Raw genomic sequence first — 12,562 nt, 5'->3', positions numbered from 1 at the left:
ACGGTGGTTATAGAAACACACAGCAAAGAGGCTGCTCTGGCACGTTCCGTTGTCATGTTCATCTACCAAGGACGCCCGTGTGGCTTTTGCTTGCACAGACTTCGTGGATGGAGGGATGGCATTTATGACCTGGGAGCAAATGCATAGTTTTTATACTGGTTTATTTACTTATATGCAGATGAGCAATTTTGTAATCAGTGGTTGATTAGACACGAGGTTGATGAGAACCAGCTCCTCTGAGAAATACCCCTCACAGCCCGGAGCCCCTCTCCACAGTCCAGTGTCTGCCCGATGTTCATAGTCTTGAATTTACAGACCCGCAATGCTTCCAGTCACTGAAACAAACTCTTGATATTTCAGAAAAACTATTTGCCCCTTCTGAAAATTCATCTTTCCAGCCAGGACTGTGTGTACACAGGCAGCCCGTTTCCAGCCCAGCCCTTGGGCAAACGGGGAACTCAAGGTTTAGATTCCCACGCATCCTGTCCAAGCTGTTCACCTGACACTTTCCAGCACCCCTCCTCCCTCTGCCTCCCCTGCCCCAGTGCGGCCAAGGTGTTGACCAAGATTCTTTTACGGCATTCATGATTGAAGAATCACAAACTTGGAGTACGCTATTTTATTTCCACAAACCAAAGTGCCCTGTTAATAGGATGTGCGGGGCCAGAAGGAGCCCTGAGCTTGGATGAAAACACTGGTCTAAACCGCGGGTCTGCAGACGGCCATGGCTGCTCTGGGATGTCACCTGGCCCTGGGTCCATGTGGGGAGGGCCTCGGCCAGGCACAGACCCTCCCTGGACTGGCTTCCTCACAGGAGACTTCAGACACTGGCCACAATTGGGGTTTGGGGAATCCACTGCTTGGCCTGTGGGAAGGGCTTTTGGAAACACCTTTCGTAAAAGTCTCAAGGGATGACGTGGAGCCTCCTGGTCGAGGAGTCTGCCGGCATGGGAGGCCCCTCAGACTTGGCTGCCCCTCCTCAGGGACCACCAGGGGCTCTCGCGAGAGCTCCTCACCCACAGGTAGGTTTGCTCACTTTGTCGCACACACCACATCCCAGCCTCAAGAACCTTCCTCTGGCACCCTTACATTGGAGGACTCTGTGACCTGAGCTGAAGCCACAGGGGCAGGCCAGAGGGCGTGGGCTGTGACCTGAGGTCACCCAGGGGACAGGATGGTGAAGTCAGGAGGCAGGGGACAGGCCCACCAGGCTGGGGGAGCCCGTGCAGGCTCCTGTAAGGCTGGCCCAGTATCCGTGGAGTCTTCAAACCCCTCTGCCCATGAAACTCCACCTACCCCCGATACACAGCCGCCCCCGGACCTTCCCCCGTTGCACTGGGTGGGGTGGGAGATGTCATGGCCCACTGGCAGCCGGGGGCTGAGTTGGGGCAAGGGAGATGGAGGAAGGAGGGGTGCTGGAGGAAAGGCTTCCAGATTTCCAGGCCTCCCAGCCCCTGCCTGGCGGGAGGACCCAATCCTGTGGGGCGGATGTGTCCCCCGCCCAGGGCCTGCACTCCCTCCCAGACTGTCCCAAAGCCTGGAAAGGAGCCAGCACCCTTGTTCGGGGGTTGAGGCTGAGTTGCCCCTTCTCTCCAGCTCAGGTGGTGAAGGGACCGGCGGGAGGGGACTTTGGTCCCTCTGCTCACGTGGCCTCTACGAGGGAAAATGAGGTGGATGTGCGGGAGTCACACCCAAGCCGCTGGACAGACCTACGGGGGCAGCACCACAGGCTCTTTGTCTCTGCCCCAGATGGGCATGAGACTCAGGCACTTGACTCCTCCCCGTGCCTTAGTTTCCCCACCTGTGAAGGGAAGGGCCAGCCCTGGTCTCCGAGGCCCCGCCGACCCCACCATAGCGATCCCTATGGGATTCCCAGAGCCACACTCAGAGTTCCCGGGCAAGGGCGGCTGTAATGAGGGAGGGAGGGGCTTCTCTCTGGAAGATGTGCCTGGGGGACCTAGGGAGGAGACAAAGCTCTGGTCACCACAGTCCCACTGGGAGGAGCAGGGTCCTGTGGGGTCAGGGAGCCCCTGAGCTTCAGGGTCACCCTAGGGGACGGGTGCTCAGAGGGGAAGAAAGTGTGAAAGATGCTGGAGATGATGGAGGGAAGGAAGCAGCCAGGCCCCCTCCCCTGCCACCACCACCACCTCTGCTGAGGGTGTCCTGGCAGTGCAGCCCCCACATGGGCCCTGGACAGATGCCCCCCATGGAGGGTCCTGGTGTGGCTCCCAGCAGGGGCTCAGAGAGTAGGGAGTGTGCGTCAGAGCAAATGCTTCATGGGGGGCAGTGGGGGCCACCCCCTGGTGTGCGAAGCTGGCCCCTCCAGGATCTGCCCCTGCCCCTAGCCCCCTGGCCATCAGAGCTCGTGGCCGAGGGAGCACCGGGCTGCAGGAGAGGCTTCCTCGGAGGCAGGTGGCAGAGACCCCCACACACACTCCCCCCGACCTCCCCACCGTGGGGCTGAATGGCACGTGAAGAACAGGAGGGGCTGAAGAGCATTTATTGTCTACTGACTGCCGTGGGCGCTCTGCAGAGGACCCGCTGGAGGGGCTGTGGGCTCCGCTCTCCTAGCAGCCCCTGTCCAGCCGGGGCTCGGCAGTCTCTGCATCTTGACTCTGTGGTTGATTGATGGTGTTTGCAAAGTGTGACACACCTGTTGGCATAGCAGGGCACTGGGCACCTGAGGCTGGGGCTGGCCAGGTGGGAGGGCAGGAGTGGCCGTGGGTCACCCGAGGGTGGATGCTGCCCACCTCCTTCCCTGGGCCTCTGGGTCCCAGGTGTAGCAGGAGGTGGAGTCCAAGCATAGCCTGTTTGTGAGAACTCACGGGTCTGAGCAATGTGTGCATGTGTGTGAGCGCATGTGCGTGAAAGTATGTGCACACGTGTGCCCGCATGTGCATGTGTGTACACGTGTGCATGTGCACGTGTGTGAGGTGTGTGAGTGTACACATATGTGTGCATGTGAGCGAGCTTGAGGTGGGAGCTGTTGTGCAGGCCACCAGCAACTGCGATCCTCCTTGGTGTCTGGGTTCCAAGGGTCCTCACAGCAGGGCCCAGAGGAGGGCAGGCCCCAGGCTGAGCAGGAGCCCCCCGGCCAGGATCCAGAGGCTGCGCCCCACCTGGGCCACCCTGTTGCAGAGGTCCTTTCCACAGCAGTCCGGAGCCCACAGTTCTAACTTAGACCTGTCCTCTGAAACCATCTTCTCCACCAGCTGCTCCATCATGTCATAAACGTCATCGCAGGAAGAGCCACAACCCTTAGAATGTAACTTGACTACCTGCCCTGTGGGCAAGAAAGGAGATGGCTGGCTTGGAGGCCCCCCAGTTCCCTCTGACCTCTGGGGTTGTCCCTCATCGCCCTCTTCCCAGGGCTGCTGGGCGCCCCATTCCTCTGCTGGGAGGCCCGTCCCGCCCCACCAAGCCCCCACAGCCTCTGGAGGCTAGCCCCTCTGTGAACACATGGGGACACTGAGGCAGGCCAGTGAGGGCCCAGGTGACACGGACACTGGCCCCTGCCACACTCATACTCCTTCCACGAGGCCAGGGTGAGCCTCAGAGCAGAGCCCCCTGAACACACCCCCACATTCTGGATGCTGGGAACTCACCACTGGTCTTGGTCAAGGTCCTGCCACCCTTATAGCAGATGCTCGGTGTGGAGTCACATGAGATGGTGGTCTGGCACTTGCTGACGTCCTCTTCTTCAGTGCAGTTGTAGCACTGCAGGCTCAGGGCTGGGGTTTGGCAGGGACACAACCAAGCTCCAACAGCAGGAAGCTGGGTTTAGACCCCCACGGACCACAGCCACAGCCCACATTGGAGCGTGGCCTCCAGGCCCCTGCATAGGAACTGTGGCCCTTTCCCGCCTTCGGCGGTTCTGGAAGACAGCTCCCCACATGCTCACACACAGCCTCTCACAGGGGATGCCGCCCCATGCCCCCAGGACAGGTCCCTGCCGGGTTCCCTGGGACTCACCTTGCTGGGAGCACAGCAGCACGGCCAGCAGGACCAGATGGATGCCTTTCATGGCTCCTGGAGATGGCACAATTCCAGTGGGCCCCTTTAGGGTGCTCCAGGTTCAGGCTCCTACCCTCCTCCCCACACCCTGTTCCTTCATAGCTGACCCCTCTGCAGGCCTCCCCCAGCCCCCTGTGCCAACCAGATGGCTCTCGCACCTTGAGTCACCTGCTATCTTCAGCCTACACTCTGGAAACCAGCATCTGGAGCCACTTCCTCAGTGGCTCAGAATATATCCCCTTGCACCCTTGTGCCCCACCCGTGAGAACTGGGGGAGGGCGGGTGCTGGGCTGTGTGTCTCTGCCGTTTGCAAGGATTCTAGTGGTCAGACTCTACCCGGGACCATTAGTCGTTAGTCACTGGCCAGGAGGGTGGGCGTGAACTCCGGGCCTGCTGGGAGGGGCTGATTGGCAGAAATCCTGCTTCCTTCTCACTGAGGAGCGGTTGCCTTGGGGAGATCCCAGGAGGTTGCTTTGGGGAGATCCCAGGAGGAAGCTCGGCGGTCTCCAGTTTCCAACCGCCCTTCAGAGGCCTCTCTGAGGCCGCCGGCCCCCTCCTCAGAGCTGTAAAACTGAGACCTGTCAATGTTGGTCCTGTCTGTCCCCTTTCCCTTCTCTGGCTCCCAGTCCCAGTCCTCTCCTGGTGTCCTCCATGCACCCCCACCCCTCTGTGTGTCCTTTGTCTGCCCTTGGTGTCAGGGTAACGCTGGCCTCACAGAGTGAATTCAGAAGTGTCCCCTCCTCTTCAGTGTTCGGAAGAGTTTGAGGAGCATGAATGTTTATTCCTTTTTAAAAGTTTGATAGAACTGATGCGGGCTCAGTGAGCCGAGGAGTCGAAAGAGAGATTTCTCAGACTCAAGGTCTCGTGGTAGTGCTTCTTTACTCCCAGAATAACAGGGGGACAGGATCCAGGGACAGTGAGAACTGCAATGGGTTGAGGGTAGCGCTAAATTTATAAGGCATAGATATGTGAGTTATTTCTTTACAGGACAAAGGAAGGATCATGTTAAAAATCATTAAAAATTAGAGCAGAAATAAATGATATTGAAACAAAAAAGACAGTAGAAAGGATCAATGAAACAAAGAGTTGGTTCTTCGAAAAAATTAACAAAATCGACAAACCCTTAGCAAGACTCACTAAGAAAAAAAGAGAGAAGTCTCAAATAAATAAAATTAGGCATAAGAGAGGAGAAATCACAATGGATACCAAAGAAATACAAGGGATCATAAGAGAATACTATGAAAAACTATATGCCAACAAATTGAACAACCTAGAAGAAATGGACAAATTCCTAGACTCTTACAACCTCCCCAAACTGAATCAGGAATAAATAGAGAATCTGAATAGACCAATCACAAGTAAAGAAATAGAAACAGTAGTCAAAAACCTCCCCCAAAATAAGAGTCCAGGACCAGACGGCTTCTCTGGAGAATTCTACCAAACATTCAAAGAAGGTTTAATACCTATCCTTCTCAAACTATTCCAGAAAATTGAGAAAGATGGAGTACTCCCTAACACATTCTATGAAGCCAACATCACTCTGATCCCCAAACCTGACAAGGACAACACAAAGAAGGAGAACTACAGGCCGATATCACTGATGAACATAGATGCAAAAATCCTCAACAAAATTCTGGCAAACCAAATACAGCAATACATCAAAAAGATTATACACCATGATCAAGTGGGATTTATACCAGGGACACAGGGATGGTTCAACATCCGCAAGTCAATCAACATGATACACTACATTAACAAAATGAGAAACAAAAACCACATGATCATCTCAATAGATGCAGAGAAAGCATTCGACAAGATCCAACATCCATTTATGATAAAAACCCTCAATAAAATGGGTATGGAAGGAAAGTACCTCAACATAATAAAGGCCATATATGACAAACCCACAGCCAACATCATACTCAACGGACAAAAACTGAAAGCCATCCCTCTGAGAACAGGAACAAGACAAGGGTGCCCACTTTCACCACTCCTATTTAACATAGTACCAGAGGTGTTGGCCAGAGCAATTCAGCAGGAAAAAGAAATAAAAGGAATCCAAATAGGCAATGAAGAAGTAAAACTCTCACTGTTTGCAGACGACATGATCTTATATATAGAAAACCCCAAAGAATCCATAGAAAAACTATTAGAAACAATCAACAACTACAGCAAAGTTGCAGGGTGTAAAATCAACATACATAAATCAGTAGCATTCCTATACGCTAACAATGAACTAACAGAAAAAGAACTCAAGAACTCAATCCCATTCACGATCGCAACAAAAAGAATAAAATACCTTGGGATAAATTTAACCAAGGAAGTGAAAGATCTATACAACGAGAACTGCAAGACTTTCTTGAAAGAAACTGACGACGACATAAAGAGATGGAAAGACATTCCATGCACATGGATTGGAAGAATAAACATAGTTAAAATGTCCATACTACCTAAAGCAATCTACAGGTTCAACGCTATCCCAATCAGAATCCCAATGACATTCTTTACAGAAATAGACCAAAGAATCCTAAAATTCATATGGGGAAACAAAAGACCCCGAATTGCTAAAGCAATCCTGAGTAAGAAGAACAAAGCTGGAGGCATCACAATCCCTGATTTCAAAACATACTACAAAGCTACAGTAATCAAAACAGCATGGTAGTAGTACAAAAACAGGTGCACAGATCAATGGAACAGAATTGAAAGCCCGGAAATAAAACCACACATCTATGGACAGCTAATCTTCAACAAAGGAGCTGAGGGCCTACAATGGAGGAAAGAAAGTCTCTTCAACAAATGGTGCTGGGAAAACTGGACAGCCACATGTAAAAGAATGAAAATTGACCATTCTTTTTCACCATTCACCAAAATAAACTCAAAATGAATCAAAGACCTAAAGATTAGGTCTGAAACAATAAGTCTTCTAGAAGAGAATGCTAGGCAGTACACTCTTTGACATCAGTTTCAAAAGAATCTTTTCGGACACCATAACTCCTCAGATGAGGGAAACAATAGAAAGAATAAACAAATGGGACTTCATCAGACTAAAGAGCTTCTTCAAGGCAAGGGAAAACAGGATTGAAACAAAAAAACAGCCCACTAATTGGGAAAAAATATTTACAAGCTACTTATCCGACAAAGGGTTAATCTCCATAATATATAAAGAACTCACACAGTTCAACAACAAAAAATCAAACAACCTGATCAAAAAATGGGCAGGGGACATGAACAGACATTTCTCCAAAGAAGATATAAGAATGGCCAATAGACACATGAAAAGACGCTCATCATCACTAATCATCAGGGAAATGCAAATCAAAACTACACTAAGATATCACCTTACACCAGTTAGATTGGCAAAAATATCCAAAATCAAGAGTGACAAATGTTGGAGAGGTTGTGGAGAAAAAGGAACCCTCATACATTGTTGGTGGGAATGCAATCTGGTGCAGCCACTATGGAAAACAGTATGGAGATTTCTCAAAAAGTTAAAAATAGAAATACCTTATGACCCAGCCATCCCACTACTGGGTATCTATCCTAAGAACCTGAAATCAGCAATTCCAAGAGTCGCATGCACCCCTATGTTCATTGCAGCATTATTTACAATAGCCAAGATGTGGAACCAACCTAAGTGCCCAGCAACTGATGATTGGATAAAGAAGATATGGTATATATACACAATGGAATACTACTCAGCCATAAAAAAGGACAAAATCATCCCATTTGCAACAACATGGATGGACCTTGAGGGTATTATGTTAAGCGAAATAAGCCAGACAGAGAAAGACGAACTCTATATGACTCCACTCATAGGTGGAAGTTAACATATAGACAAGGAGAACTGATTGGTGGTTACCACGGGAAAGGGGGGGTGGGGGGAGGGCACAAAGGATGAAGTGGTGTACCCACAACATGACTAACAATGAGGTACAACTGAAATTTCACAAGGTTGTAAACTATCATAATCTTAATAAAAAAAATTTAATCATTCTAAAAAAAAAAGTCATTAAAATAGTGCCAGTGCAGGTGGGGTCTGGTTAGCGGGTGGTCGTATAACTTTGGATACGAATCAGGTCAGGACGTCCTATGCCTCCCGGAGGGTGGTACGGATCCATATGTAGGCCAGGATGCCTTGGGCTTCTCTCCCTGGGGCAGCCTTGATCCTCATCAGAATCACCAGTGAAGGCACCCAGTCCTGGGCTTGCTTTCTTGGGAGGTGTTTGATCACCGATCCTTCTCCTTACTAGTTCCGGTCATCCCTGGTATGCAGGGGGATCAGTTCCAGGGCCCCTCCTGGTACCAAACTCTGCGATGCTCAAGCCCCTTATATAGAAGGGCGTAGTGTTTGCATATGACCTACGCATATCCTCCCGTGTCCCTGACATCATCTCCAGAGTACTTATAAGAGCTGATATAACGTAACTGCTGTGGAAATAGTTGTTATACTGTATTGTGTGGGGGATGGTGACAAGCAAAAAGCCTATACACGTTCACTACAGATGCAGCCATGGTAGGCCTTTCGATCCTTGGCTGTGGGGCCCGAGATACGGAGGGCCCACTGTACGTGTCTATCAGATTTTCTGTTGCTTCATGATTTAGTCTTGATAGGTCTTGTGTTTCTAAGAATTTTTCCACTTCATCTGGATTATCAAATTTGTTGGTGTACAGCTGTTCATAGTACTCTCTTATAATGCTTTTTATTTCTGTAAAATCAGTAGTAATGTCCTCGCTTTTATTTCTGATTTTGGCTTGTGGGGGAGGGGAAAATTCCTTCCCTTCCCCTCTTGGTTCTTAGGGCTGGTTGAATCATTAAAATGACATAAGACAGGTTAATAGGAGAAAAACCAACTTATTACGTATGCACAGGAACCCCACATACACGAGAGAGTCAGAGACAGAAAGGTAAAATGAGGTATTTATGTCATCTTGAGCCAAGAAATGGGATAGGGGCCTGGGGCTTCAATGGGGAGGAGAGTAATTCAAGGAACAACGAGTAGAGCAAATGTGCGGTAATTAGAGGTTTGACCTACTATACAGGTAGTCACAAAAACTTATTTCTAGTAATAACACTTATTACGGGCAAGGCCTCCAATCTACTTCCTTTAAGGGAGAGTTACAAGTTTCTCTTCAGCCTGCGGGGTCTCAATAGCCTTTCACTCAAACTATTCCACAGGTCAAAGGGTCATATCTTGGGGTGGCCTGCCCTGAACACCATCAGGTTATTTGAGGTTTCTTTCTCTCTTTTTTCTTAGTCTATCTGACTAAAGTCTTGTCAATTTTGTTGATCTTTTCAAAAAACCAATGATTACTTTTGTTAATTTTCTCTATTGTTTTTATCTCCATTTTGTTTATCTCTGCTCTAATCTTTATTATTTCTTTCCTTCTGCTATTTTTAAAAAATTATTATTATTATCATTTTAATGATTTTATTTTTCCTTCTCTTCCCAAAGCCCCCTGGGACATAGCTGTGCATCCTTAGCTGGGTCCCCCCAGCTGTGGCATGCAGGATGCTGCCCCAGTATGGCCCGACGAGCAGTGCCATGTCCGTGCCCAGGACCCGAACTGGCGAAACCCTGGGCTGCCAAAGCAGAGCATGTGAACCCAATCACCTGGCCATGGGGCTGGCCCCTTCTTCTGCTGCTTTTGAGCTTAGTTTGTTCTGCTTTTTCTAGTTCCGTAAGGTGTAAAGTTAGATCATTGTCGAGACCTTTCTTCTTTTTTAATGTAAGCATTTATAACTATGAATTTCCCTCTGAGCACTGCTTTTGCTGCATCCCATACATTGTGGTGTGTTGAGTTTTCATTGTCATTTGTCTCAAGATCTTTTCTAACTTCCCTTGTGAGTTCTGCTTTGACCCATTGGTTATTGAAGAGTTTGTTGTTTAATTTTCATGTATTTGTGGATTTTCTAGTTTTCCTTCTGTTTGTGATTTCTACTTCCATTCCATTGTGATAAAAAAGATATTTTGTATGATTTCAATCTTTTAAAATTCATTAAGACTTGTTTTGTAGCCTAACATACGGTGTATCCTGGAGAACATTCCATGTGCACTGGAGAACAATGTATATTTTGCTACTGTTGGGTGGAGTGTTCCGTGTACATCTGTTAGGTCCAATTGACCTCTAGGCTTGTTCAAATCTTGTATTCATAATGTGTTTTTAGGGCTTTGCAGCAGGTGAGGCTCTCTTCTTTCACTTCCTAAAAGAATTTGCTTAGAATTGGTGTTGTTTCATCATGAAATGTTTGATAGAACCCATCAAAGAAGCCATCTAAGCCTGGAGTTTTCTTCAACAGCCTTTTTAATTTTCTTTTTCAGATAGAGAGCTATGCAGATTTTCTTTTTCCTTGTGTCAATTTTTGTAAGTTGTGTTTCAAGGAAATTGTCCATTCTATCTAAGTTGTTGAAATTCTGACATCAACTTGTTTAAACTTGTCAGGTGCCCAGCTCCGCTGGAGAGAGAGCTGAGATGTCAGCTTTGGGGAGTAGTCAATTTAAGCAACAAGCCAAAAACGAAAGTAGCGATAAGGTCTTTAATCAACAAGATCCAAAACGAAAGAAAGTACTGACTTTCCTCAGTTCCACTTTCCCTCATGAAATGGTCCACTGCTGGAGGCTCAGACAGATCACAGCGCAGCCCACCGGGTCCTCAGGAATTCTGACATAAAGATTTAAAGGTGTAGTTACAGTTTCTCGCTTAGGATGCATCCCTGCTTCTGGCACCTGCAGTTGCATCAGGCAGGAGAAAAGGAAGTTGGGGTGATGTGGGAAGAACTTTATAGTTGCTCCAGCATCGCCCCCAACCCCTCTGCCCCAGATCACCAGAAAAGCAGAGGGATCTGTCCAGGGGGATCTCCCCTTATTCCCCCTCCTGTTGAGTGTGAGCACACACTCTTGAAGGCATGTAAGCCAGCCCCTCATGCCTTATCTGCCCCCATTTTAGACAGCAATTGTTTCAACTGCCCATTCCAAGTTTCTATTAAACCATTATTCTGCAACATGATATGTCCGTGTGATGTGACAGCTCTTGGCCCACTGTTGGACAGTATGAGCTGTAAAGTGTGTTCTCAGTCTGAAGAAATGTAGCTCAGTGGTCAGAATCGGTACAATATTTTCTGTTCCAATCCTTTAATGGTATTTTGAGTGTTTGCATCTACCACTAGGCCTGCAAAGCCCAGTCCAGAGTAAGTGTCCATTCCTGTTAGGACCATTTATAAGCCCCCAGGGCTACTGGCATCATTCCAATGTAATCCACTTGCCACCTGTGTGTGGGGCCCTCTCGACAGGAAATTTTTCCCATTGTCATCCGCAGTCTCTGTCTCTCTTGTTGACAGGTCAGAGCAGCTGTTGCTGGCATTTTGTGCCCCTGAGACCAAGGGAGGAGTATGTCTAGATTCAGCCCATCTCTGCATTGCTGCATGCCCCCAAGCCCAAGTCGCCTCATTTCATGGACCCAGGCCCTCAAGGGAGGACACCAAAAGGTCCACTTGATGGTTTCAATCACCTTCTGAACCTGGAAGGGGTTCTTCTGATGGGCATTGATATGTCCTGCTTTAACGCACTCCTTAAATTCCTAGAGCAATTTCTTCCAACAGGGCCATGCCCTGTACGGGCATCACTTTAATGGTCCAATTTTCCACTGACCATATACCTGACTAGACGGCCAGGACTTTGGCTACGGCCCACGTGTTGATAAAAATGCAAATATAGAGGATTTTGTCATTGCTCAATTCTTCCATCGCTGTTAGGAAAACAGCATGCAATTCAGCCCATTGAGCCGATTTATTCTTGCCTTCTTCAATCAGAGTCTTGCCATCTCCTGGTCTTAATGTGACAGATTTCCAAACAGATTTTGTTCATCCGTCTTGGGACTGCCATCCATAAGCAAACAGCTCTTTGTGGTTCAGTTGAGAGATATTCGTAGGACACGGTCTATGTGGCGGTTGGTTCTGGCAGCTCCTCAGCTGGCTCCAAAGTCAGTCCTAGAGGAGAAGAGGTGCCTGCTCGTGAGCGTGGTGCGTGCCTCCTTACATTCCCCTGGCAGCACGCTCCTGCATAAACCATTTCCATGTTATTATGGAACTCTTCTGGCACTGCCTTCCTTGTTAGAGGGTTTCTCTGACATCACCTAAGACACAATGGGCACCTCAGGTTTCACAATTATTTTAGGTCCTCCCGTCATTGAAGCGGTCTCAATTAATGCTCAATAGTGGGCTAATAATTGTCTCTCAAATGGCATGTACGAGCAGCAGCATTTGGGAATTTTCTTGTCTAAAATCCCAACAGTTGCTCCTGGGAGGTACTCAAGGGCTTCTGCCATAAGCTCCAGTCTGCGTGAGTACAGGTGGCAGACACTTCCAAAGTCATGTCTGAGTGGGGTCACGAGAGCCTGTAGAAGTTGACAAAAGAAAGAGCTAAACTGGAGTCTCAAGGCCTTAGGGGGAGCTCTTACTCCATCACTCACGTCAATTACACCAAACAGGAAGAGATGGACGCTTGCATCTGGGACAGGAAATACAACCACTCTACTATTAAAGGAAGATTTC

At 48.6% G+C, this 12,562-nt stretch overlaps 1 protein-coding gene across 2 annotated transcripts; it reads right to left on the bottom strand.

Annotated features, from left to right (window-relative positions):
• Positions 1 to 604: 604 nt before the first annotated feature.
• LOC103545026 (lymphocyte antigen 6H-like) lies at positions 605 to 4,682 on the bottom strand. Of its 2 annotated transcripts, none has more exons than XM_070631209.1 (4): positions 4,173 to 4,682; positions 3,973 to 4,029; positions 3,606 to 3,731; positions 605 to 3,283 (listed from the first exon to the last, which is right to left on the bottom strand). In XM_070631209.1, the coding sequence occupies exons 2-4, from the start codon at positions 4,022 to 4,024 to the stop codon at positions 3,042 to 3,044; spliced, it is 420 nt and encodes a 139-aa protein (XP_070487310.1). In that variant the 5' UTR covers positions 4,025 to 4,029; positions 4,173 to 4,682; the 3' UTR covers positions 605 to 3,041. The 2 variants fall into 2 exon arrangements, with proteins under 2 accessions (XP_070487310.1, XP_070487311.1); XM_070631210.1 differs by having other exon boundaries at positions 4,183 to 4,665.
• Positions 4,683 to 12,562: the final 7,880 nt, after the last annotated feature.

Source organism: Equus przewalskii, chromosome 8 (assembly GCF_037783145.1).
Source record: "Equus przewalskii isolate Varuska chromosome 8, EquPr2, whole genome shotgun sequence".
Taxonomy (NCBI): domain Eukaryota; kingdom Metazoa; phylum Chordata; class Mammalia; order Perissodactyla; family Equidae; genus Equus; species Equus przewalskii.
Note: the sequence above shows the minus strand (reverse complement) of the source record. Positions and strands in the feature narration are given on the sequence as shown.